The sequence below is a fragment of the Zalophus californianus genome, chromosome 12 (assembly GCF_009762305.2).
Source record: "Zalophus californianus isolate mZalCal1 chromosome 12, mZalCal1.pri.v2, whole genome shotgun sequence".
NCBI classification, from domain to species: Eukaryota; Metazoa; Chordata; class Mammalia; order Carnivora; family Otariidae; genus Zalophus; species Zalophus californianus.
Window position 1 is genome coordinate 60,421,880 of NC_045606.1, and position 27,180 is coordinate 60,449,059.

Genomic DNA, 27,180 nt, shown 5'->3' on the forward strand with positions numbered 1-27,180 from the left:
TTTATATATTTTTTTAAGATTTTATTTATTTAGGGGCACCTGGGTGGCTCAGTTGTTAAGTGTCTGCCTTCGGCTCAGGTCATGATCCCAGGGTCCTGGGATAGAGCCCCGCATCGGGCTCCTTGCACTGTGGGGAGCCTGCTTCTCTCTCTCCCTCTGCCCCTGCTTGTGTTCCCTCTGTCTCTGTGTCAAATAAATAAATAAAATCTTAAAAAAAAGATTTTATTTATTTTTGCAAGTGAGTGAGCAAGAAACACTGCATGAGAGCATGAGCAGGGGGAGAGGCAGAGGGAGAATCAGACTCTCCGCTGAGCAGGCAACCCCAGACGGGGCTTGATCCCAGGACCCTGGGATCATGACCTGAGCCAAAGGCAGACGCTTAACCAATTGAGCAACCCATGCGCCCTATATTTTATATATTTTAGTCTCAAATTTAAGGAATCTTTTCATTTTTGGAACTTTCAGACTAATGTAAATAATGCTTTCAGTGGCAGAACCAGAAACTTGCTCTATCCTGAGGTGCCCGTATTAAAAAAAACAAGGAAAAAAAGCAACATTTTGTAACATTTACAAGAGCATATTGAAATTTTTTTTATTCATCTGCCTGTCCCCTCCCTTGTCTTGTGTACTGGTTTTCGAATGCTACATAACAAATTAAAACAAACTTAGCAACTTGGGGCGCCTGGGTGGCTCAGTCGTTAAGCGTCTGCCTTCGGCTCAGGTCGTGATCCCAAGGTCCTGGGATCAGCCTCACATCGGGCTCCTGCTTCTCCCTCTCCCACTCCCCCTGCTTGTGTTCCCTCTCTCGCTATGTCTCTCTCTGTCAAATAAATAAATAAAATCTTTAAAAGAAAAAAAAAACTTAGCAACTTAAAAAGCAGCCATTTATTAGCTCACAGTTCTGTAAGTCAGGAGTTCCTGCACAGCCACTACGGAACTGTGTTCTCTGCTCAGGGTCTCTCAAGGCTTACATCATGGTGTCAGTCAGGCTGACTTCTCATCTGGAGACTGCAGAAAACCCACTTTCAAACTCATTGAGATTATTGGCAGAATTCAGTTCCTTGAAGTTGTAAAACTGAAGTCTCATTTCTTTGCTGACTGTTCGCCAGGGGTTGCTCTCAGCTCCTAGACTCGGCTGCATGGTCTTGCCAGATGGCCCGCCCCTTCCATCTCCAACGTCATTAGTGGAGAATCTCCCTGATGATGAATCTACCTCATGCTTTGAGTCTCTCTCCACGAAAAGCCCAGTCCCTTTTAATGTCTCACCTGATTAGGCCAGGCCCACCAGGACAATCTCCCCATCTTAAGGTCAATTGATTTGAAATCTTAATTACATCTGTAAAATCCCTCACAGCAATACCTTGATTAGTGTCTGAATAATTGGGAGAAGGTGCGTGTATATCAAGCAGGCATGGAGCTTGGGGATCAACTTAGAATCCTGCCTAGTTTATAGTCTGTAAATTCCTTGGTGGCAAAAATTGGGCCTTGTATGTCTGGTACCCAATGGATGCTCCATAAATGTTCACTGAACTAAATTGTTTTAAAGGAATTGGGAAATTCTGAAGTCAGGAAATTGTTACATGGGAGCATTAACTTCCAGGTGAGGACAACTCCCATCAGGAAAAATATAATAGGCAGTGCTCAGAATGCCTTTGGGCTGATCACCATCCTGACCCAGTCTGCCTCTACCAAAAGATTAAGTGGAGTTTCTACTTTCAGTATGGGAATGCAGCTGTGATTTAGTAAGGGAAGTCAAGGGAAAAAGAATCCCTATCCCAGAAATGTACAATAGAACAATTTTCCAGAATCACACCCATTCTATTGAGTAAAGGATGTGTTCAGAGGGTTGATGGTGTCATGAGCTTACCTAGGCTAGTCTGCCGGCATTTTCAGGATGGAACTACACATTATTCATATTTATATCCCTAGGGCTAGCATGGTGCCCGGTTCAAAAGACCAACTTTAAAGACAAAAGCTGATTGACCGCTTGTAGAATGAGTGCTATTTAACGTGTCTCTGCTAGTAGTCGTTCAATTCCTGTGGGCGAGGGCTCTTCCAGTGCATTTTTTGCAATCCGGCAATGCCTGTCCCATTCCGGGCAACCAGTGAGCATTCAACAGGTGCAATCATGGGGCTGTGTACACTTGTACATTTATGTACTTTCTCCTCTCCAACCGAGTAGTTGCTCATTTTAAGTTATGCAATATGAATTGAAGGTGAATACTATTCAAGCTAGTAGTCTTACTAGGCTTATTTTTTTTTTAAGATTTTATTTATTTATTTGACAGAGAGAGATAGTGAGATCAGGAACACAAGCAGGGGGAGTGGGAGAGGGAGAAGCAGGCTCTCCGCAGAGCACGGAGCCCGATGTCGGACCCGATCCCAGGACCCCGGGATCATGACCTGAGCCGAAGGCAGACGCCTAATGACTGAGCCACCCAGGCGCCCTAGGCTTATTTCTAAGAAATATTCAGCTTTATGGTCACGCAAAAAAAAAAAAAAAAAAAAAAAACCAAAACCTTTTATCTTTCTTCCAAATGGATACTCATATCAGTGTCTAGTAAATGTATTTAGGAGAGACTTTTTTTTTACATCAGAGGACAGAGCTTTGATTTCTGAAAAAGAAAAGCTCCGTTTCCCTTAGATTTTCTCAGCTCCTCCATTGCTAGCCTCAGACAAGGTACAAGTTATCTGCAATTCTGTGGGCGTCCCCTGCACTTAAATCGCATTTGGGAAAACACTTTTCCCGACAAGGCCTTCTAACAACGAATAAACGCTAGCCAGGGCTACGAGCATTCCGGCTTCACTGTAAACTGGAAAGCCGCGGATTTCGGGTCCGCGCTGTGACGTCACCGGGCTGGCGGACAGCGGCGCCCGTCTCAGCCTCCGGTGATTGGCTGGGGCGCATGACGTCACGGGACGAGGCGGTGCCGGGCTCGGGAGGACTCCGGGATGTTCCGATGCACCGGGTTCGCTTATTTAAAAAAAGAGAGAAAGAAAGAAAAAAAAAAAAGAAAGAAAGAAAGAAAAAGGGTGGTGGGGGCGAACCGAGGAGTCCGCCCTGCCCCGCCCGCCGCAAACCTTGCCGCCCGAGAGGGGCGGGCAGGGAGGCGGGGCGGGGCGGAGCCGGGCGCGCCGCCGCGCCGTCCAGGCCGCCGCCCACCCCGTACACACAGCATGTAAACAGTCCCCGCCGGGAGGAGCCCCGGGACCGGAGGGAGCCGCGCCGCCCGGCCCCGCCGCCTGCCCGAGAGCCCGCAGAGCTGCGCGCTGCCCGCCCGGGAGGAGGGCGCCCGAGGAGAGAGGAGGGCGGGCGGGCGGCGGAGGGAGCGGGAGGCGGGCGGCGCGCGAGGAGGCTGAGCGAGCGGCGGGCGCGGCGGGCCAGGATGGATTTCCAGCAGCTGGCTGACGTTGCGGAGAAATGGTGCTCCAACACGCCCTTCGAGCTCATCGCCACCGAGGAGACCGAGCGCAGGATGGATTTCTACGCCGACCCCGGCGTCTCCTTCTACGTGCTGTGTCCGGACAACGGCTGCGGGGACAATTTTGTGAGTGCCGGGGGGAGGGACGGCTGCAGCGGGCGGGAGTGGACGCTCGGCCGCCTCCCTACGCCCGAGCTGCCGCACGCCTGGGAGGCTGTGGGCGCGGGGTGGAGGCGTAACCGGCCCGGCGTGGCGGTGTCAGCGCTGCGGGGGGGGGGCGGGGGGGCGGGGGGCAGGGACGCCCTTAGAACCCGGGAGCCGGACTGGGGCGGGCTGTTTCGGGGACGCGACCGTGTGGCCCGTGCTTGGTGCTCGGTTGGGAGCTTCTGCTCACCAGCCCGGACCGGGGCGCACGGACCGTCCCGCAGGGCCCGGAGTCTCGAGCTTCCTACACCCAGGCGTCCCGTCGGGGTGAGGAATCCCGTTCCCCTCGCGATGCGCTGACACAACTCCTCGAGTTGTCCCCGCCCGGGAGAGCCCCCGCCCCCGTGTGATCCCCTGCGCTGCCGGTTTGGACACAAAGCCTCGGTCCACACTAGCGATGCCCCATCTCCTGGACCTTCTTTGCGGAATTACACCTCGGATCTTAAAAACGCACACGCGCGTGCGCGCGCGCGTGCACACACACACACACACACACACACACACGGGCACGCCTATCCCCCCTCTCCTATGCTTCCATTGCTCCTCTGTGAGCTTCCAGCCAGGTGTGCGGGGCCCGAGCAGGTTCCGTCCGGCGGAGGCGGCGGCCGAGGCCCTGACGAAGCCCCCGGGTTTTTCCAGATGAGGGGAACCCCCCTCCCCCACTCCACTCCCGCCCCGAGCTAGGAGGGACCGGGACCTGGAACTGCGGGGTCCACCTCTTCCACTTTGTATCCTGCGCCCGCTTGGGATCTTGGCGCTGGCAGTTTAGGAAGGGGATGCGGCGGGCAGGGGAGTTGGCATGGGAGGTGCGCAGAATGGGCGAGGATGGCGCTCCATGAAGTGTTTGTAAGGCCGGGGGAAAAATAATGGTCCCCAAATGTAAGATGGAGGCGGCTGTGGGCTCGGGTTACCGTGTGGTCGCCGGCTGGAGCCTGGAGCTGGCGCTGTTGCCGCCCCTGCGGACCGAGGTGGGGCGGCGCCGAGGCGCGGCCTGGCGCTGGCCCCTCAGGTGGGGGAGACAAAGCCGGGCCCAGGTCCAGGCCGCCGCGCAACCCTGCCCGCCGCGGGAAGTTCGCAGAGGAGTTAGAGAGACAGCAGGATCGCCTTCCTTGCCCCCCCTCCCCCCCCCCCGCGAGAGACGAAGGCTTGTGTGTGACTTGCCGGGAAGGCATGCCCCTCCCACCACCGGCACCCTAGCCCCGCGGACGGGAAGAACACACCTGGGCTCCAGAGTCGGGCACTAGGAGAGAGATGCCTTGGGTGACAGCCAGATTTGAGTTCTGCCTGTGTGACTCTGGTCAGATGCCTTCCGGCAGCTCAGCTTACACATCAAAAAAATGGGCATAATACCAGCACCCAGGTGATCCATAGATAAAAACACCTAACCACCTCTGTGCAAAACAGCAAAGGCTCCTCAGAAACCTGGACTTCCCCAGAGTTTAGAGCGTGTCTGTCTTTCTTAAGAGCCTCAATTTTCTCACCTGTAAAATGAGGTTATTCAGAACACCTCTATCGTAGGGACTTGGGAAGAGCAAGTAAAGTATAAATATATGTAAGAACACTTAACTGCAGTTAAAATAAGTGTTATTTGTTATTGGGGGAAAATGAGAGATCGTTAAAAAGGGATTTACTCCACAGCAAACGTGAGAAAACCCCAGGGTTATACCGGAAAGGGCCCCAGTGTCCAACTAACTGCCACATTAGGGTTTGATTAGGAGTCCCTCCTAACCCTAGTCTGCCAGTGGCCTTTCCCACTCCTTACTGTGTGAGATAGAGCAAGAATCACCCAAGGTTCTGTATTTTATGGGGGAGAGTTCCACACAGCCTTCTTGCTGGAACTGCCGGAGACATACCCAAAGAAATTACTCCATGGAGAACCATTGTTGAGAAACATTATGTATATCACAACTTTTTTCAAGGCCATTCATAATATATTTTAAATGTTTTCCCACCTGTGTGAATAAAATGCTTGAACATATTCACTCTCTAACAATTAAATGAAATAGATAAGGAAGAAAGTGGGTGGAAGGAAAAAGTAATTTCTTGGGTAGACTGGAACATTCTTAAAGTTTCTGGAGGCCATAATGAATAGCATGCCAACCACCAGAGATTTCTTAGCCCAAATCTCTCCTCAGATCTGTCCCAGGCCAGGTTTGTCAAGCTGCCATTTGCCCCTAGTTAAAGGGACTCAGGCATGAAGTAAGTGTCCTACCTCCGTCGTTTTCCTTTTCCCAGGAAAATCCTGTTAAGCATTAGAAGAAATTTGAGATGAATGGAACTCCTGTAATCCAAAGGATTTATTAACAATAAGAATATTTATGTGGCTTTTCTCAATTTACAAAGTATTTTCACGTGACTCATTCATTCATTCATTTATTCATCAAACATTTATTGAGGGCTTGCTTTGCACCAGGCCGGAGCTACCTAGAATATAAATAGGATCTCTGCCCTCACTTTCCTGGGGCCATTCTGCCCATCTAAGAGGCAGTGTGGCACAGTGGTCAGGCTACATGGGCTTGCACCCCAGCCCCCATGTCTAACTGTGTGCGTTGGGGAAAGTTCTTTAATCCCTCTGTGCCATGATTTCCACATCTGTAAACAGGGGAATGATAACATTAGTACCTTCCCAGCAGGCTTGTTTAGAACAGTGCCTAAAATAGGGGTGGTGCTATTAGTGACTCTCTGGCAGTCTCCATACAGCAATCACTCTGGATCTATCTAAAATATAATCCAGGTCATGACCTATGGCTCTCCACCTCACCTAAACTGACTTCCTATAACTTTGACCATAAAACCTGAGCCCTTGCCCTGGCTTCAAACCCCCACACAGTCTGTCTCCTGCCACCCCTCTGACCTCATATTACACCAGTCTTCCTCCTTGCTTACTGTGTTTGTGCCATGCTGATTTTTCTGGTCCTCAGACATGCCGAACTCATTCCTGCCTCAGGGCCTTTGCATTTGCTGTCCCCTGTGCCTAGAATATACTTCCCCCACATCTTTGCATGGCTAGCTCCTTTATGCCATTCAGGCCCGGTAGAAAACTTCCTGACCACATATTCCCTCATCTCACCTTCTTTTATTCAAATCACAGCACTCATTAGTACTTTATACTCTCTTGTTTGTTTTCTGCCTGCCCCATGAGGCTGTAAGCTTCATAAGAGCAATGGCCTTATCTGTCTGATTTATCACTGTATCCCAGAACTTGGAGTAGTATCAGACCTTTGATAGGTGCTCAGCCCATGTGTATAAGTCACTATCATACCACAAATGATAGTGAAGAAGGCAGATATTAAATTTCAAGAATGACAGCTTCAAAGAACAGTAACTACCACTTATGTGCAATTTACTATGTACCAGACACTGTTCTACTTTGTGTATACAGTAGGTACTTTGTGTGTATGTGCTTGTTTAATCTTAGTAATCCTACAAGGTCCTCTCTGTGATTTTCTCCATTTTACAGATGAAGAAACTGACACATAGCAAGGTGTACTAACTTTTCCATAGCTAATAAATAGTAGAGCAACTTGAACCATAGCCCTATACTGAAAACAGAACGTCCCTGGAATGACAGCTGGAGACCCAATTCAGACCGTGGGTTCAAGGGCGGCTTCTTATTGGGCCTCACAAAAAGTCTGTGAGTTAGGTATGAACCCCATTTTATAGGTGAGGAAACAGGCTCCATTGAAGGGAATCTATCCAAGACTATGCCTCTAAGAAATGATAGCCAGGACTTGAGCTCAAGCCCAGAGGCCTGTCATTTGCACCATGCAGAGTGTCAAGCCAGGAGCTCCAGAGGGCCTGAGGAACAAGGGCTTCCTTTTATTTTCTGTCCACTTTGGCAGCTCCTCTGTCCCTTGTGCACTGTTTCCTCTTCTCATCTCGCAGGCCACCCTGTTCACACCATCCCTTTCCGCACTGCTGCCCTGATTCAGGCCTGTCTCTGTGGACAGTGCACAAGGTCAGCTCCTGGGATAAAATGAAGCTGCCTTTGCCCTCTATGTTGAGCAATCGGGGACAGAGGCAACCCTTTCTGGCTCTGCAGGTGCGACAGGGAGGGGCCGGGAGCTCACAGACAGGTGGCATGCTCCCTTCTGCCAACACAGAAGGTCCGGAGGGCTTCGTCAGGCTGCAGGAGTGGGGGGTTGGCATCCACTAAGGTACCAGCCGGACAGAGGGGCACATGTGCATGCTCTCCTGGGCATGGCAGCACCAGCTGCTTTCCGTCCTTGTCCTAGGCCAGGAGAAAGGAGCTCTAAACCAAGAACACTGCCCTGCGGCTCCCTGGCGCCTGGGTGCTCATGACTGGAGAAGGGGAGGGCTGCCTTATTGTCCTATTTTTTTCTGCCAACCCATCAAAAACATGTTTGGATCTAAAATTTTGTACAGTTTAATCCCTCCTCAATGTGAAAACAAAGATAGCAGTTGTCACTCTATTAAAGAAAAAAGGCTCTATTTATAGAAGGACCATGTGATTTAATTTTATGTGTGTGTATACATGTATCTGTATATATTTTCCCCCATTTTTGTTCTAGGCATGTCTCTATTCTTAACTACGTGACCAAATAACAACCTTTTCATTTTGGAGAAGAAAACAGAACTTGTCTAAATGAGATTGCATCACCTCATGTGGTGGGACAGTGGAGAAAAAGCACCTTCTTGTCCAATTTAAACTCACCCTCAGTTTCCTCCTATGTCAAATGGGAATAATCATACCTATATTAGGTTATTATTGTGGGGATTAAATGAGGGGTTGTGGTAACTGTAAAGCTTACCACAATGGCTGTGCACTATTCATACAGAGATTCTTTAGGGGAAAGTGTATGTCTTTAGTATATTCATGAAGTGGTCATCCTGAGGAGAGTGAAATTATGCTAATATGAATTTCAACAGATGGGAAGAAGCACTCTGGGCTCCTGCTAAATGAGAGGCAGTCTATAGGCTAGCCCCTATCATCTTGATAACCACACTATATTATTATTTTCTATGACTTACAAATGAAGGAGCTGAGGCTCAGGTTGAATATGTGCTCACCTCTGTTGACATCTTGGCTCTGCCCCTTGCTCTCTGTGTGGCCACAGACAAGTTGCTTAACCTCTCTGAGCTTCAGTTTCGTCCTTGGTAAAACGTATCAGTGGTCGGCACAAAGAGCAGGTCGTAGGTATGGCCAGCCACACTCTTCTTACCCTGTGCAGAAGTATTTTGGGTGGTATGAGATGGCTTGTAGGTTTTCTCTTTTAGCATCTCTTCAATGGACAGCAGTCAGTTTTGGGTTAAGCCACACCAACTCAAAATCGACTCACCAGTACTAATGATGGCAGAAACCCCTCACGGCAGTACTACAGTGAGAATGAGGCCCCTGGCAATGAATTTTCACTCCGATGACTGAGTCCAGGAGGAGAAACAGGTGTGTTCTTTGCCCCCCAGCCACCCCCCACCCTGCCTAAGCACCAGGAAGCCAAGCGCCATGCCCACAAGTGTTAGAACAGTAGGAGCACACAGACTGTGCTCAGAAAGATGTTTGCAGGATTGAATTACCATAGTGGTCTAAGACCATTTTTGGAGGAGCTGGATGTTCTCATCTATACTATAGAAAACAGAAAGGTGCTCATTTTCCTGTGTGCAGATGCCACGGTTCTAATGTCTTAAGCTGGACAAACTTTGATGCTAAACTCTGGTCCAACTTAATGACAGAAGGGCCACAGATCGCCTGTTTTAAAATCAAAGTTCTCATCAGGGATTTTCACCCCCGCCCCCAAATATGATTCGTCAAAGTTCTGCTCTGGTTCTTGTTCTCAAAGTGTGGGCCCAAAGCCAGCAGCATGAGCAGCACCTGGAAACTTGTTGGAAATGCAGATTCTTAGCCCTACCCCTAGCAGTTGTGTCTTAATAAGTTGGGGGATGGGGAAGGGGGGGGTGTTGTGGTGCTTGCTGAAGCTTGAGGACCCCTGCTGTCCTCTCCTTCAGAAGCCTTCCCTTGGTATTCCTCCTATTATAAGGTGCCTTAGCTCTCACTGAATGGTTGGAAAGTCAATACATTCTGTACCTGGATTTATATTTGCCGGAGAGTTACATTGTTCAAAGCCATAGGTTCTCTGACCTGTGCTACAGTTTTGTCATGGCCAGAGTGGCTGTTTGGTTGAACTTCCAAGTCGGAGTCATTGCGGACACACCCGGTGGTGCAGGGTTCTGGGTCTTCAATCACCCATTTATCTTTGTTTAAGATTAGACCCCAGAATCTGCTTTCAGGAGCATCAGCCCAGCCACCAGACATTCTGTCTGCCCTCTCCGGGTTTTCGAATGGGCCCCTCTCTTTTTCCAAAGGAATGACCCTCAGTCTATCGCCTGTTCTGAAGAGCTCATCTGTTTTTTTCCGGGGGCACTGCCTCGGGCCACTGATGGAACTTCCTTCCCTGCATAGGCCTGTGGAAAGCGGTAGAGGCGGTCTGTGTCCCACCCACAGCAAAGGGCCAGGCCTGTTTATCTGGCACTGTTGGTCCTAACCTCACTTGGTTTCATATTCCTCTCCTTCCATTGTTTTCCCTCTGTCCTTATTTTCCCAACCACAGACTCTTACCTTGTCTTTTATGGGTCTTTAATGACTGCCTTGATTCATTCTGGAAGGAAACAGTTTCAATAAATAAACCTGAATACTTTCTGTGATGAGCTACTGTGGGTATGAAACAATTAGCATTAACTAAGGGATGTCCTTTAAGCAGCCACGGGCACCTGAGTTGGTCTGACTCCAAACCCCACGCACCTTCATGTCATCATAGGGGCAGGGATTTGGTTAAAACTTTTTTAAACCCACAAAACCAACACGACTGAGAGTTAGACAGCCAAATCAAGGAGATTTAGACAGACTAGACAGAAGGCCCTTTAGCAGGTGGTAAGTCTTCCTGCTCCAAAATATATTCATAAGTCAGCAACTCCAGAAGTGGAGCAATGAAAAATTGTGGCCTGAACACTCTCCTCACGAGGTTAGAAATGCCCCAGAAACACTTAGAGAACCTGTCTGATTTCCAAGCAGTAGTGGATATGAGGCAAGTCTGTTGCTTGAGTGATATACTTTCCTTAGTTTACTTTGTAATTTAAAGCCCAAATATACTTTCAAAAGTAGATATCCAAGATTCTCATAGCTACACCGACTTGTGAATGAACGAGAACTCAGGCTGCCTTGGGTACTGTTCTCACAGTGGGTGTCTCATTTGCTCGGCGCGTGCCCTTCGGCTTAGGGCAGGTGGAAAGCCAGCCCATGCCCTTCCTCCCCCTTCTCCTGCAGACACAAAAGAGGTAAGGGGGTGCTTACACCTACCGCCCACCATTTATTGAACATCCACTGCATGCCAGCCAGGCACTTGATAAACTTTTTCCTTTTTCTCTAATTGTTCCAAGTCTAGGAAAGGCAGGATTATAGTTTTTTATTGTGCGGTGCTAGATATTAATCCCGTCTTTCACTTGGTTAAGAATTTGAAACATGCTGGACCTTTTAAAAATGTGAGCATGAAAATGGGTGCTGAGCAGAGCTTATATGAAAGCAGGACTTTATTGTTCTTGTTGAATCCCTGCCGCTTGAGAATCGAGTGTGGTGATGGATCTAAAAGCACTTTGTGCTATTACGCTTTTGTACAATGTAAGAGACTATTACATAAATGGCATTTTGGTGGCTCGACAACTGTAAGGATCTCTAATTAATAGAGAATTGTGTTTGAGCTATTGCCTAAAGTTAGAGACTCTAGAAGTTATCTTTGTTAGATCGGGGCAGAAGTTCCTCCAGAAGTCTGTTGGAATTAGAGCAGTGTGTGTGTCAGAAATGGAACTTTACTTCTACAAGACACAGATAATTTTGGGGGGAAGTGGCACATTAGCACCTAGTTAGTCTCTTGGATCTGAGCAGTATTTTAAGTCTGTAGGTCCCATTCTTAGAAAAATGCTGCAAGGAGAAGGAAGGAGGTGAAATGTGTCTCTTGAGTGACTGACATAGAACTTTCTGGGGTGATGCCCTAACCATTGTATTAATGGAAGGGAGCAAGGGTGTGCTTGGCATGGGCTATTTCTCCAAATAGATCTTGTCTCCTGCTGCCTCGTTTCTGCTGCTTGCTTTGATTTGCCAGATGTCTTCCTCCCTCCCACGCCGCTACACTTTTCCACCAATGGTGGAGCTGTCATGGATTGGTCCCCTCTAAACAGTGACTCTTGGTCAGATACCCTGATGTTACCCTGGTAGCCCAGTGCCTCTCCCTAGCTCAGAGATGCAGAGCAGGGGGTTCTGCACTTGGATCCCTCAAGCCTGTTTCTTGGGCTTATTCCAGATCTTTGAACATTATGGGAGAGGCTCGTCTGGTCTTCAGGAGGTGCTAAAACGGATATCCTCGTGCGGGAAAACAAACAAACAAAAAAACCCACCAAACCTTGTCTAGCCTTAAGAAAAACTAAACCCTAAAACCGGTCTCCTCTTGGTGCATGTTACCATTGGGAAGCAAGCCCTCTTGGAGCATTTGTAAAGAAGGTGAGCTTTCAGAGAGCCTTTGCTTCTCTATGACCCCGGCGATGGCTTTTCTGGGTGTTCTTATAAATTCATTTCATTTTTGTTTTGTTTTGTTTTAATTCATTTCATCTTAAAGTAAATATACCATCACCCCCACTCACAGGCTCATCTGAGTAAAGAATGTCTCATTGCAAGTTAGTGGTTACAAACAGTGCTTAATTAACCCTTCAGCTATGACTGAAGGCAAGGTTAGAGATCCTGCAGGCTCTTGGTTTTTCCTCCCTGCTGCTTTAAAACCTGCCTTACCCAGGTCAAGAAGAAGGACTGTGGAAATTGTGGGCCTTTTTTGATCCCCCCCGCCTTTTTTGCTACTGCTGAGCAGATCCGCTGGTGAATCGAGCAGGTGAGATTATGGATGGAAAGCACAGGGATTTTCTACGGGGTAGGCATTTTCTCATCCCCTTCAATGCAAGCGAATCAAGAATGAACGTCAGAATTTTACTTGGGAATAGAGGCCTTCAAATTTCCGTCATTCAAAAAAAAAAAAAAAAAAAAAAAAACCTCTTTTCGGGCTTTTCAAATTTCACACTGAGGGTAATGACTGTGTGTCTTTTTTTTTTCCTTTCCCCCCGCCCCCTCCCCCCCGGCTGTGGGCACGTAGCACGTGTGGAGCGAGAGCGAGGACTGCCTGCCTTTCTTGCAGCTAGCACAGGATTACATCTCCTCCTGCGGCAAGAAGACGCTCCACGAAGTCTTGGAAAAAGTCTTCAAGTCTTTCAGACCTGTAGGTGCCTGCTTGGCTTCCAAAGCCATCTTGTTTTCTACAGTGATTGTGCTCAGAATTACAGGGATGGTGGGGAAAGTGGGCAAAACCTGGGATGACTAATTGTTTTTCTCTTGTCTGCTTTGTGGCTTAAAGATAGCAGCTAGGGGAAGGAGGAAGAGGGCGGGGAGGGAGGGGGGAACGGGATGTGACACAGCTGTTTGTTGCAGGAATGATGGTTATTTCTAGCATCACTTGAGAATCTCTGATAGGGTGGGAAGCAGACAGAGCCTTGATGAGACTTCTGAGTATTCCTGCTCTTGTCCAGTAGACTTAAGGCCAGAACGCTTGGAAGCACTATGGAGGTTCTCTTACCATAGTGAGGCCTATATTTGGGGAGCTGCCGGAAGGCTATATACAGGATGTGCCTCCATGTCTCTGGGTACGGAGAAGGATGAAATTGGATACTGGTTGTGTTCTTTTCTCTTTTTATAAACTCTCTAGTAGAGAGCTTACTTTCTGCCCTCCACCCCCCTGCCCCCCGCCCCAGTGTAGGATTTAAGAATCTGTATATCCGGGGCTAGCTGACAGTTTGTTTTCATTCTAGCTGAAAAGCATGTAAAGTGAATTCTCACCCCTATTTTGAAGATTATCTATTTCCCTTTATCTTTATTGGAAGGTAAATTCACATTACTGGTGTCATGACCCTCCCCGCCCCCCCCCCCGAGTTCAGTTTCCTGCCCACCATAAATTGTCTACACCTTCAATGATACTTGCTCTAGAATTTTTTTCAGATGTTTTAAAAGAGTATCTACTTCTCCTTTGCAATTTTCAAGCTTGCCTTTTCAGTGCTCTGAACATAGGGAGCATGATTGCCTGGTTGTGTGAGAGACTATGTCTGACGTTCCAGTATTTTAAGGTTTGTAAGTGTGTTTTGTCGTCTTTTGTTTCAACTGGCTCTCACTCTTGGTATTTGGTCTCTTTGCGTGTTGGATTATCTCTGTGTACTGGTTATAGTATTTGAAAATGTGTATTTAGGAGTAAATTGAAGCCTGAGATGATGGTACCTTCCTCAGAGGGGATTTTGATCTGTTTCTGCTGGGGCTTGGGAGGCCCTATCAGCCTGAGACCACCTTCAAATGATTTAAGACGTGTGGTTCTTAGAACTCTCCAGGTGATGAAAAACCAGGCTGTACATCTGCTTTCTTCTAGTCCACTCTTGTCCTGAGAGCTGTCTTATTAGTCCATTCAGGCTGCTGTAACAAACTGTCGGAGACCGAGTGGCTCATAAACAACAGACATTTATTTCTCACAGGTGCAGAAGCTGGGAAGTCCAAGATCAAGGTGCCAGTAGATTCGGTGTCCAGTAAGGGCCCACTTCATAGACAGACAGCTGTCTTCATTGTAACCTCACGTGGTGGAAGGAGAGGGAGATGTCTCTAGGGCCTGTTTTGTAAGAACACTAATCCCATTCATGTGGGCTCCACATTCATGACCTAATCACCTCCCAAAGATCCCACCTCCTAATACTGTTCCCTCAAGGGTTAGGATTTTAATATGTGAATTTTGCAGGGACGCAAACATTCAGACAATAAGAGGTCTTTGGGATCTCAGCTTAAAGTGGGGATGGCTTATCACGGTGTGCTCCTTTGGAAGACCCTGGGTTTGACTTTGGTCCCCCTAGCTCTTAGAGTAGGCCAGGAATGCAGTGAAGTTTCTAGCTGTTTCTTTCTAGGTCAACAGATACCCTCAGTACAAAAGCAGCTTTTTATGTTTACCTCTTTAGGTTCTAATTCTTCAATATATTTAAGAAGGCATTTTTCACATTTAATCCAGCTTTTTTAGTTCTCTGAGGAAGAGTTGGTCCCAATCACTCAATCCACCATTACAAGAAATAGAATTTCAGTGGCTTTTCTCACTCTTTCTGATCTGTATCATTTGTCTAGCCAATTCGTTTTTTCTTTCTTAATTTTCTAAGCCTGCTTGGCTCGTTCAGAACAGAGTCATGACGGAAAAGTACTGATCTATCCTTCATTCATTTCATATATATTTATGAGTACCCGACTACTCTGTTCCTAGCACTTAATTCAAACAGATGAAAATCTTATCCTTATATTCTAGTGGCGGTGGGGGACAAGGTAAATAAGTCCAGCACATAAAGCATTAGTGATAAGTGCCAAGGAGAAAAAATGGGTAAGTCAGGGTAAGGCAGTAAGGAGTGTCAGAGGTACTGGATTTTTTTATTAGGAGACGAGAGGAAGCTTTGCTATGAAGTTCACATTTGAGTACAACTTGAAGCGTGAATCATGAGGAAATCTAGGGGAGAGCTTTCCAGGTAGAGAGAACAGCAAATACAAAGGCCGGGAGGGGGGCGGAAGTGGGTGGGGAGAAGAATATCAGTGTTTGGGGAACAAGGAGGGCCTGATGTGGCCCAAGTGGAAGGGTGGTGGGGAAGAGCAAGAGGGGAGCCTGAGGTATTTCAGGGTTTTGCAGGTCACAGAAGGATTTAGGTTTTACTCTGGTGTGACGGGAGCCATCGGAGTAGTTTGAGTGCAAGGGGGATCGGACTTGGGGCGCCCGGGTAAGTCAGTCGGTTAGGCATCTGCCTTTGGCTCATATTCATGATCTCATGGTCCTGGGATTGAGCCCTGCGTTGGGCTCCCTGCTTGGCGGGGAGTCTACTTCTCTCTCTCCCTCTGCCCCTTCCTCTGCTCCTGCTCTCTCCCAAATAAATAAATAAAATCTAAAAAAAAATAAAAATAAAAAAACCAACCAGAGGTATCTGACTTCACATTTTGAAAGTCTCCCCCCTGACCAGTTGAGAATAGGCTGCAAGGGGCAGGTGGGAGCAGGGGGACCAGTGCGGAGGCCGTTGGGTCACACAGGTGAGAGGATGCGGGTCACAGTGAAGGTGGAATGAAGGGCTCAGACTCTGGACTTGCTGGCAGGGCCACAAGTGGGGAGTGAGAAGAAGAAGGCAAGGGTGATCCAGAGTTCCTTGCCCGCGCAGTGAAGGGAATGGCGCTGTCCTTTACTGAGATGGGGGAGGCTGCAAAAGGAATAGTTGGGCGCCCATACTACCAGGAGCTTGGTTTGGGGCACGTCACTGTCAGAAATGCCTATTAGACATCCAAGCAGGATATCAAAGTAGGCAAATTTTTTTTTAAAGATTTTATTTAGTTACTTCACAGAGAGAGACACAGCAAGAGAGGGAACACAAGCAGGGGGAGTGGGAGAGGGAGAAGCAGGCTTCCTGCAGAGCAGGGAGCCCGACATGGAACTCGACGTGGAGCTCAATCCCAGGACCCAGGGATCATGACCCAAGCCGAAGGCAGCCGCTTAACGACTGAGCCACCCAGGCGCCCCACTGGGTCTTATTTCTAAACACAAAGCTCCCTTACATGAAACTGACAGACAAATAGCAGCAGTGGGAGGAACCACACCCGTGAGTGGAGGAGAGCGGGGAAAGTTTCCTGTGGCCCTCCAGCAGGAGGTCCTTGTTGTGGGCTGTCGCGTTCCTCGAATCATCCAACCTGGGGCACATCCTGGCTGCGGGAAACCCAAAGCCCTGCCTGCACTTCGCCTTCCCTGGCCTTCCCACCCGCCTCTCCCTGAGGGGCAAAAAAGCCCAGCCAGAGGGTGCCTGGCGCACATCAACTCCCCCACCAGAGGGGCGCTGTACCAGGGAGCCTCCTCTCCTGGGGAGCACAGCCCTATCTAGAATGTCAGGCTCTGCTCTAGAAGGGGACCCTGGAAGTCCGACATCAGAGCAAGTCTGTGTGTCTCCAGGGCACGTGGCAGCAGAATCTGAAAGAAAATGTTCAACAACCCACTTGCGTTCAGCTGTGCACCTGGATTTTCTTGGACTGCATTCATTTCTTTCCCTTTTCATGTGGCTGCCTGGTTGCCGACACGTGGCCAGGTCTTCTTGGTAAAGAAAAACAGCAAAACGAGTTCTGGCGGGACCACGCCTTCTCCAGTGAGGCCAGTTCTGTAGGAATTTTGCTTGCCATCCAGGAGAAGGGGCGCAGGAAGAAAACCAGGGGGCAGGCCATGAATGCAACCCCCATGAGGACACCAGCTGCAAAGTAGATCTCGCTGGCAAATGGATTATTTTTCTGGTTAAGACTTGAGGGGTTCAATTTTTTTTTTTTAAGATTTTATTTATTTATTTGAGAGAGAGAGAGTGAGCAGGAGGAGAGAGAATCTGAAGCTGACTCCCTGCTGAGCACAGAGCCTTGGGGGGCAGGGGGGCTGCATCCCAGGACCACAAGATCATGACCTGAGCCAAAATCAAGTGGGATGCTTAACTGACTGAGCCACCAGGCACCCCTGGGGGTTTCAATTTTTAAAAACTTTGCCTACTTTGCAGGCTCCCTGCTCGCGGGGAGTCTGCTTCTCCCTCTGCCCCTCACCCTGCTTGTGCTCTCTCTCTCTCAAATAAATACGATCTTAAAAAAGAAGAAGAAGACCCAGCACAAGGGCTTGCCCAACTTTGCACACTGTGCTTTTCCCCCTTCTCCTCTCGCGTGTGCCTTCCCCCCACCAAAACGAGCAGTATCACAGTCAGAGTCCTCCCCCGACATGTAAGGAAATCTGTTGTTGGATTTGAAAAGCAAAAAAAGTTTTTCTTTTCCTTTTTCTCCATCTCACTCCTCCTCTTTTTTCTCTATTTCTTCATCCCATTTTCAACAAAACATATCGATCATTTGCTATTTGCCAAACACCACTTTGGAGAGTGAAGAGCAGGAAGCAGGATGCAGTGCCCAGTTCTTGCCCTCGAGGGGCTGACTTTCTGGGAGGAGAGACAGCTGCAAAAATGTACGTGCTACAAGGCAGAGTCCAAACACTCTCCTAGATGCTGTGCAGAATTAGCAAAGGAGTTCTGTTCCCTGCTGTGCTCACGCCCCTTTGGGGAAATATTTCCTAAGAGGACGTTAGTGACCTTGTACCGCAGGGTGTTGTTTGTAGTCTCTTTACCTAGTTGTGGAGGCTCAGGATATTACATGTTGAGGGACCCAAGCTTGGTGGGCAGGCCGCTCTGGCACTTGCTGGCTGTGTGACCTCAGCCAAGTTACTTAACCTCTCTGTTTCTCATTTTCTTCACTTGTAAAATTAGGAAACAAATGCTGATCGTTCCCTCAGGGATCTATGAAGATCCGGTGATGCGGTTCTTGTCAGGTACTTAGTACAACACATTACACAGGCTCAGCACTGAATGAATGCTGGCAGTGACACGGACGGGGTGAGCACACGAGGCAAAATACTGTTGGGAAGTGAGTAGGCCTTAGTGAAACCTTTTGCAGGACTCTTAGATTTTTGTTGGAGAGAGAAAACAATTGCTAAGTGATTTCCACACACGCTTTCAGCATGTGATTTCAACAGAAGCATCCAGCTAAGGTAAGGGATTTTTAAGGAAGTATTCTTGGGGTATTATAGGCAGAAGTTTATCAACACTGGTTTTGGCAAAGTAATAAACATCCACATTCAGTACCTCATCCGGGCATCTCACTGGTTAGAGGCTGGTGCTGCAGAGAGGACGGAAGCAGCCATCCCCTAGAGGGGCATGTGAGCAAAGAGCCTCTGGGCGCCAGGGTTATGGCTGATACTTTTTTTCTTCTTTTCTGTATTTCCTAAATTTTCAGTGTTGTCACAGAAAACATTATCAGAAACTATGTTCTGTTTTTTTTCAAACCTATATTGTCTACAGTGTGTAAGAAGGGCTAGGACTATCAGATGTGAGTGGGCTCACCGAGGAACAAAGTGCTGGGCGGTGGCTTCCTGAGAAGTTGACACCTGGAGACGTGGCAGGATCCAGATGGGCTCAGAGGGGAGGAGAGCTGGCCAAGAAGGAAGTCCAGAAGGGCCCATCATGGCCCTGCGGCTCAGAGTCCTCAGAGATGCCCCCTGGGTGGGGGAAGGTGGCTCAGCCTTGCCCGGGCCTGTCGGGCTCCCCTGCGCTTGTGGCCTCTAGCAGGTCACTTGACCTCAGTGTCCCCATCTTTAAAACGGGGGTCATGCCTGTTTTGCTGTCTTGCGGATTCTTGCGGAGCTTCAAAAGCAGACTAAGAGTGCAAAGGACTGTCACAGCCCGTTCACACTGCTGAGGTTCGTCTCAATTTCTGGTTCCCTGGGTGAATTCATGACTCTGGATGTAGCCGGGCAGCTTCCCTCCCAGAGGGACACACCTTTGGCTCCTCCTCCGGGGGCCTCCCAACTTGGACCTCGTTCCTGCTAAATGTCCTATCCAAACCGTACCTGTATGTAAATGACAGCACCAAGCAGGCTGTCACTGGCATCCGCAAGCGGGCAGGTTTCTCCCTGTCATGCAACCAGTAAAGGCCTCAGAGACACCCATCAAGAGCCTTGATAAATGCGAATTGGAGAATCACTGGAGTCTTGCATTTTTCTTGTTTAAGTGGCCCTTGGTTGACAGTTGCTGGTCATCACATGATTGAGCTAGGTAATAAAATAGTGGTTATGGATCTAAATAATGGTGATTGTGCCACTTATTTTTTTCCTCAGTGTTTTCATATCTTTTATTTACTGACAACTGAAAGGCTTCCCCTAGTTAAACAGTTCACAAGAGAAGAGAGAGCTCACTGTGTCCAATTTAGTTGCAGAATCAAACCTTATTGTTGCCCTTTCTGTTTCTCTCAAAGCTTTATTTTATTTTATTTTATTTTATCTCAGAATATTACTCCTCCTTTTACTAACGCTGTGGACATTTAGGGTCGTGAGGCATCTGTTGTTAAAACAACATTGTGTGCTGTTCGGTTGATGTTGCTTTGACGGCCCTACCTGGAGTTAGAGCCCGTGGTTCCCCATGTCTTCTTGCTGTCTTTGACCCTGGTCCCCTCCCTGGGGTTGCTGTTCCAGCTCCATGTTTTTTCTTTCAAAAAACAGAAACACTTCTTTCTACCAGCAAAATTCCCCTAGTTCTAGCTCGTGGGCCTGAGCAAGATTAATATTTTCAGTTTACCACTAATGGGTGAGGAGCCAGGGATTAAACCCCACAGGAAAACCCTTTGTGACCCAGAAAAAGTCCAGTTCTTGCTTCTACTCTCATCGTCTGGTTAAGAGCCTGGAAGAAGAGAAAGAATCCACCTGTGGGAAGCTGTCCCAATGGGTCAGAAAGTCTGATAAGAAAAGATGATGCACTCGTGTGGGTTTTAGTAAAAGACATTGAATGTTGATAAGCTTATCATAGCTTTTGTTTTCTGCTCACGTATGAAATTTCAAACGTGTGTATTTTTTAGGAAATACAATGGCTCCTGAAAGTAGGAGAGTACTTACTCGTCTTGCCCATTTGGGTCTTACCCATCTTGCCACTTACCCCTTTTTTCTCCTTTTTTTCGGACTGACTGACCAGGATCTTGTTGTAGGTTTCTTGGTACCCCCAGCATCGTTGATCATTAAGATAAACAGTGGCAAATTCCCCAAAGCTCTAGGTAATACTTAATACTCAGAGTATGGTTTTTGGACCAGTAGTATCCCCATCACCTGGGAGCTTGTTAGAAATGCAGAATCTCAGGTCCCACCCGAGACCAGCTGAATCAGAATCCACATTGTAAGTAGATCTCTGGGTGAATCCCATACATTGTAAAGTGCTCCAAGGAGTCCTCTGGGAGGAGCTTCCAGGGACCTCTGAAGCCATAAGACACTTGCTAAAAGCACCCTAGCTAACGGTGCCCTCCAAAGCAGAGACGTCCTCTCCTCTCCCTTTCTTTCATAGACCCCTGCTAGCCCCTGTGCTGAGCGAGGGCCACCTGTGGAGACAGCAGATGCGAAATGCCAACCAAGTGTGTCCTCAGCTAGTTTACCCCACTTTCTCAAAGACCTGGAGTGAATCCTGAAGATCACTGATATTCTCCTGGATCTAAAGAACTTTCATTCTCAAGCATTGGCATTTCTACCTTTTAAGTACAACCCTGTTTGGATGGATGGGCCCCCAGAAGTTTTTATGTGACCATAAGTTGCCCAAAGGCACCTTCATGCACAGCAAACCCCTGGAAATGTCAACACCATTGTTCAGGGTTAGCATAAAGATTTTTTTCCAGTCAATCGAAAAAAATTTACTGAACAGAATTAACGATTATGACTATTAAAGTAATTTAAGTGAATCAGATAGGATTTCTTGGCCTGTATTCTTTTCTTTATAAGAATGTACACACACAGGGCGCCCGGGTGGCTCAGTTGGTTAAGCGACTGCCTTCGGCTCAGGTCATGATCCTGGAGTCCTGGGATCGAGTCCTGTATCGGGCTCCCTGCTCCGCAGGGAGTCGGCTTCTCCCTCCGACCCTCTTCCCTCTCGTGCTCTCTATCTCTCATTCTCTGTCTCTCAAATAAATAAATAAAATCTTTAAAAAAAAAAAAAAGAATGTACACATACAGTAAAACCAAGAACGCCAGCATCCTTACCAGTCTGTCTCTATTCCTGTGTTTGGCATGGCTTCTTCTTTTTTTTTAAAGATTTTATTTATTCATTTGAGACACAGAGACACAGAGATACAGAGAGAGAGAGCATGAGCAGGGAGAGAGGGAGAAGCAGGCTCCCCACTTGAGCAGAGAGCCCGATGCGGGGCTCGATCCTGGGATCATGACCTGAGCTGAAGGCAGACGCTTAACCATCTGAGCCACCCAGGCACCCCTGGCATGTCTTCTTGACTGTTAAAAAAAATTTGGATCCAGGAGCACCTGGGTGGCTCAGTCAGTTAAGCATCTGACTCTTGATCTCAGGTCTTGATCTCAGGGTTGTGAGTTCAAGCCCCACGCTGGGCTCCACGCTGGGTGTGGAGCCTACTTTAAAAAAAAAAAAAAAGTGGATCCAGAAGTTAAACGTCAACTTAACCTGCCATAGATGGGACTAGAGACGGAGGTGGGAATGCGGGGTTATTACTTGTCTGTATGGTATTCTTTGCAATCCCAGGCAAATTATAGTTCTAGTGCTTTTTCTGTTCTCCTCTGTGCTTTTCTCAATTGTACATACCTTAAATGTAGACATTAACGTTGCACATTGAATTTTTTAAAGGGTGTATTACTCAGTAGAAGACATTGAAGCCTCCAGCTGTAGGAACAGCCCTGGCAGCTGGAAGGGAGTCTTCCGGGTACCTGGTGGTGAGGTTGTAGTCTGTGATCTGATGGCCTGGGTTTGAATTCTGGCTCTGACGCTAGGGGACTCTATGCAACGTATGCAGCCTCGCTAGGTCTTATCTGTAATAGGGGGATAATACCTACCCCATAGGAATGTAATGAGGACTAACGGAACTAGTATATGTAAGGCTGCCTAACTCCGTGCCTAGCAGGTGGTAACATAACCAATATTAACTATCATTATTAAATCTGAAGTATGACCAGATTGATTTGTTGAATGGCATGCTGGCTGTGAGTCTGAGAATCAAGTGAGGAGGCTAATAGAGTTGAGTTCCTTATTCTTCTTCCTGCTTGTTGTATACTGATTAACAGTGAGCTGGTTCAAAAGCAGCACAGCCAAAGGGAGAGGGAGAAGCAGGGGCTGGAGGCCATCTCCCCTTGAATAACTGAACTGCTGTGCTTTAAAACGAAAAGCCAAGATAAGAGGACCTAACTCACGAATCCACCTAAGGCTCTACAGCTTGCAGCCCACGGCAACATTCACTTTCTCATTTCCTCTCCGTAGTTTCTCTGGACATAGAGCAGGTGTCATGGTTCCCACTTTACAGAGAGGGATGCTGAGGCTTGGCAGAGGTCCCCAACTAGAGCCCTGACTTCTGGATGCTGGGTCCAGTGCCTTTTCCACACAGCCTCTCAGTGAGTCTGCAGACCCTGCACTATGATGCCTTGGAAGTCGGGAAGGCCAGAGAGAACTGCTTCTGTTCTTTCGTCCTCCTGGAAGGGTCAGGAGTGAGCAGTTCTGGAAGTCGCATCCCAGGGAAGGGCCTCACATGTGCTGATGCTCTAGACCTGAAACTATGTGCTTTGGGTTCACACCAAAGGGAAGGTGGGGAGCTAGGCAGAGGAGAGAGGGGAAGAGAAGTAATGGTTTTGTACTTGGCTTGCTGGAACCTCTTCTACAGACCACCCTAAGCCAAGGAGAGGAAGGGTGTTGAGGGGTACCTGTGGTTGGGGCCCGTGTGAATTACTCAAGTGTATCATGAAAAAGAATAATCAGTGGTACATGTCTTTAGGACAAGATGGCAGTTGTGTAGATGTGTGCTTCGACTGCACTCTCTTTACCCATGGCTGCGTGGTGAATTGACCACAGTCTTTCCCACTGAGCCTTGGAATCCTCAACCCAGGGCTCTAGGCAGCAGCTACCACTCACATCTATTAAGTGAGAGGGAACCCACTGGCCGTTCCTCTTTTAAGGGGTATCCCTTCAGTGCAGTGAGGAGTCACATTTATTGTTGAATTAATGCATCCTCTGCTGGCATCTCGGTGATTCTGGGGCTTTCGGTAGGGGCAACAATATTTCTGTTTTATCAGCGATTTAAATATCATCACTCATTTGACACTTTCACCTTGCTGTGTCACCAAGCAGCTCTTCAAATAAAAAATGGAACATCAGAATACTTGCCATCTGTGTTCATTGTCGCCATCTTTTCTCTCTCTCTAGAGACAAACGTTATCTTGTGCTCATTCCACTGAGATGTGAGAGGGTGACAGCAGGAGGAGCAAGGGGCTTCTCACTTCCCCCAAGCATACACGAGATTGCTCCACACTGTCCGGGCTAGCAGAGATGCGCTCCTCCCACGCAACCCCTCCAAGTCAACAGTGGCCCTTTGAGACAGCTGCGGTCCTCTGGGCTCGAAGGGGGAAGTGTGTGTCTACAGCTAGTCATGGCCAGCTTGCCAGGCCCCATGGAGAATATGACCAAGGGCTTGGCAGATGATCTTGTCCGGAGCATGTTCATAGGGCTCTGGGAGACTGCAGGAGTTGGGGTTGGAGAACTTCAAGGGAAAAGCATTATTTCGATTGGGACCTAGGGTTTCCTCATGTCAGCATTTGGGCGGGGTATGGGAAGAAGGGGAGCGGTTGCAGGGCACTAGGGAGGCAATGCAAAGCAAACAGAACGGTCCATCTTACTGTAGGGGCTTCATGCAGTTAGCTTGGGTCCCAGGGCCATTCAGTGAAGTTGCCTGAAAATGACCAGTCGAGGGGGCCACCATGTGAGAATGTCAGGGCCACGTGCAGACTAAATCGGATGGAGGAGCTGGGGGACGGAAGCACAGTAATCATGGGCAGGGCCCAGGGGTAGCCAAGGCCACGGCCCCCTGCCAGCACCAAGGCTTTTTGTTCATAATGATCAGGCCCAGCAAACAGCACTTCGTTTCCAAGCAAAGACCAATCAGTGCTTTAAGAAAATGCTTCCTGGGTATTTATTGTGAATTTCCCCGATGATAATTATAGAGCCTTTGGAAAATTTTACAAAAAGACAAAAAGGAAAAAATTTACCCATAACCACGCTGCCTGAAACAATACTCTTTAAAATTTGGATGTATCTCATTCGAAGTCTCTTTTGCTATGGGGTTGTGTATAAATTTTAAGAAAATCTGTATCATAATGAAAATGCAGTTTTTACCATGCTCTGAGCATGTTTTTGTATCAAATTACTCAAAATACTATTTTAAATAGGTATATAAGATCCCATCTTAAAGATGCACCGTAATTTAACCAAAAAATTAAACATTTCAGTGGTTTTCACATTTTTACGTGTGTGTTATATGTTTTTTGGGAAGAAAATATAGAGGGGGATAGATTTTTGAGTCGTGATGGAACAGTCAGTACTGTTCATCGTACTACGGCTGACATCCCAGATCTCTCTGTGTGTGTGTGTGTGTGTGTGTGTGTGTGTGTGTGTGCGCGCGCATACATTCTATATTATTCTACGTTGGTGGTGTGTGGTGCCATGTTTTGATACTTAAAAGTAGAGAGTCTCCAGGCTCCCTAATAAAACCTGGCCCTTTGGGTACCAATCCATTGAAGGATTGACATTTCCCATCTAACATGTTCATAAAAATAGTTGTAGGGATGGTTGACTCCAGTGGGAAATCCACAGCTGCTGTGCTAAGTCCTGTTAAATGCTGTTGAATTTCGATCCGATGTCTTTGGTTATCTGGCTGCCCACGGGCCATTTGGCACTCATGGCTGGTTCTCTTCTCTCTCCTCCAGTTGTTGGGGCTTCCGGATGCGGACGATGATGCATTTGAAGAGTACAGTGCAGATGTGGAGGAGGAGGAGCCCGAAGCAGACCACCCCCAAATGGGGGTCAGTCAGCAGTAACCTTCCAAGGGCTCCCGCCTGAGAAGGAGAGTGAACCCCCTGGTACCTGAGGTGGGGTCGCGTGCTCCTGGGTTAGCATTTTTGCATTAGCACTTCGAAACAGGACGTCTGACTCCCAGCATCTAAATTAAAACTAGGTACCTTTTTATTGACCGCAAAATATCTGGGATGAGCTTTGCTCAGAAGTGACCTGAATTTTACTCCCGTTTCAGTGGGTTTCTATGGGGTTTTCTCAGTAGCCTTTGCCATTTTGAATTTAGAGTCCATTTTGTGGCTGACTGTTCTCTCTTGAGTTTGTGTTGGAGAACTAACATTAGCGGACTCGAATGTAGAGAACTCTGAATGTATTAAGGATATGTTTTGAGTCCTCAAAGGTGACATTATTGAGGGAAAGCATGACAGAAGAAATGCAGTCTGCACTTTTTATGTACTTTTTAAATGTCCATGAGTGAAGGAATTTGCTTATAAAGCATGAGTTTTAATATCTAGTCATTAAACTGCACAAGTGCAAATACAAGGGCAGAAAAAGATAATCACTTAGCTTTGGACTAAGAGGGGAAGGGAGGCAGAGAAGCCTTTGTCGAAGTGTTCTGCCATTACTAAGTTACCTGGATAGATAGCAGCTGGTTCATGGTTAGTATAAACATTACTTGCATGTTCAGTTACTTTAAAACATGCTAATTCCAAAGCCACTTTTGAAATCTAATGGTGGAAAATATCAATGGGGTGACAAATGATTGATTTCTCTAAAATCTCTATAAACTGTCCCACATATGAAATGAAACATTTACATTCTCTCTTTATAACCAGATGGCAACTTGTTAAATCATGAAAACATTCAGAATCCAAGTGCCACTTAAACTTTGAAGCCATAGATAAATTTAATGGGGGAAATAAACCAGGATAAAATTTTTTTAAACATATGATGGAATCCTTCTTTAATTTCTTAATTTGTCTTTTATTCCTTAAAAAAAAAGGTCAAGAAAAGGATCCCACTGTATAATTTATTTAAAAAACTGTAATCAATTCCTTGGAGGGACCTAACTGTAGTGAATTTTTAAAGCGATATGAAAGTGGGAATCTTTCAGTCGTGGGTTAGCTTGATTCAAATGGGAACTTTTCAATGATCAGAATACTAAGACAACTCACAGAAACAGCTACTTAATAATTGAAAACACTGCTGTCATTACTTAGCCAACAAATACTTACGGGGGAAGTCCTTTGTAATGCCAACGTGGAATTATTTAAAGTATTCATTTTCTTGGACCCTTCTGGATCTCTCAAAGCGGAATGCCTCTCTCACAACCCTTGACTAAACATAGCATCTGGGATGGGAATGTTTTTAACATGCATACACATGCCTGTTAGGTTGTCATAGTTTGGGACTTTAAAAAAAAAAAAAACAAAACCAGCAGCAGCGAGCACAGAGCTTCTGGGAGTCTTGTATATCTTCCAGGCATGTCAGTATCAACCTGATGATCTCTCCATTTTCTGCTTGATTGATTGGTGCCATGGAGAGTGCGGCTACTTGCGGTAGAAGAGGGTACTGCAGTTTTAAGTCATGGTGGGGGAACAGTACAGTGGTTTCCATCCATGCTTCAGTACCCACATGTTTTCTTTTCTTGGCAAAGCGTATTGAAGGTTAATTTCAAGTGAAATGAATTTCCTTCCGAGTAGCCTATTCCCACCGCAAACCTTGATGTTTCATCCAGCGGGGAAGCATATTCTGTGCTTTGCTCCCTTGCCTGTGTCCCCATTGGCTCCGTACCTGAGCGCAGGTAGTTGTGAGCTGCGTTCTCTAGATAGCGCTCGGGTTTGGTAACCTCTGTTTTAACACAATAGGCTGAAAGAATAACTTCTGCCACTGGGATGAAGAAGCTTGACTAGCTTGCTCCATTTGAAGGTAAACTGGAATTTTATACATAGAGGCTTAAGCTCAATTTACATATGTTTGCAAATGGAACAGACATTAATATAAAATGTATTTTATGAAAAAGCGTTTAGGCTTTGACCAAATGCATTTTGGTATTATTATGTTAATGTTC

The 27,180-nt window shown here is 47.3% G+C and overlaps 1 protein-coding gene across 2 annotated transcripts; it reads left to right on the forward strand.

The window, feature by feature from the left end:
• Window positions 1-2,937: 2,937 nt before the first annotated feature.
• MTURN (maturin, neural progenitor differentiation regulator homolog) lies at window positions 2,938-26,054 on the forward strand. Of its 2 annotated transcripts, XM_027573609.2 has the most exons (3): window positions 2,989-3,548; window positions 12,773-12,895; window positions 25,025-26,054. In XM_027573609.2, the coding sequence occupies exons 1-3, from the start codon at window positions 3,387-3,389 to the stop codon at window positions 25,133-25,135; spliced, it is 396 nt and encodes a 131-aa protein (XP_027429410.1). In that variant the 5' UTR covers window positions 2,989-3,386; the 3' UTR covers window positions 25,136-26,054. The 2 variants fall into 2 exon arrangements, with proteins under 2 accessions (XP_027429411.2, XP_027429410.1); XM_027573610.2 differs by lacking the exon at window positions 12,773-12,895 and having other exon boundaries at window positions 2,938-3,548.
• The last annotated feature ends 1,126 nt before the right edge of the window (window positions 26,055-27,180 follow it).

Bases quoted from the DNA above. Each gene is read 5' to 3' on its own strand.
- MTURN (XM_027573610.2), top strand. From the start codon at position 2,961: ATGCACCGGGTTCGCTTATTTAAAAAAAGAGAGAAAGAAAGAAAAAAA. The intron at 3,549-25,024 runs GTGAGTGCCGGG...TCTCTCCTCCAG, and splicing joins ACGGCTGCGGGGACAATTTT to TTGTTGGGGCTTCCGGATGC.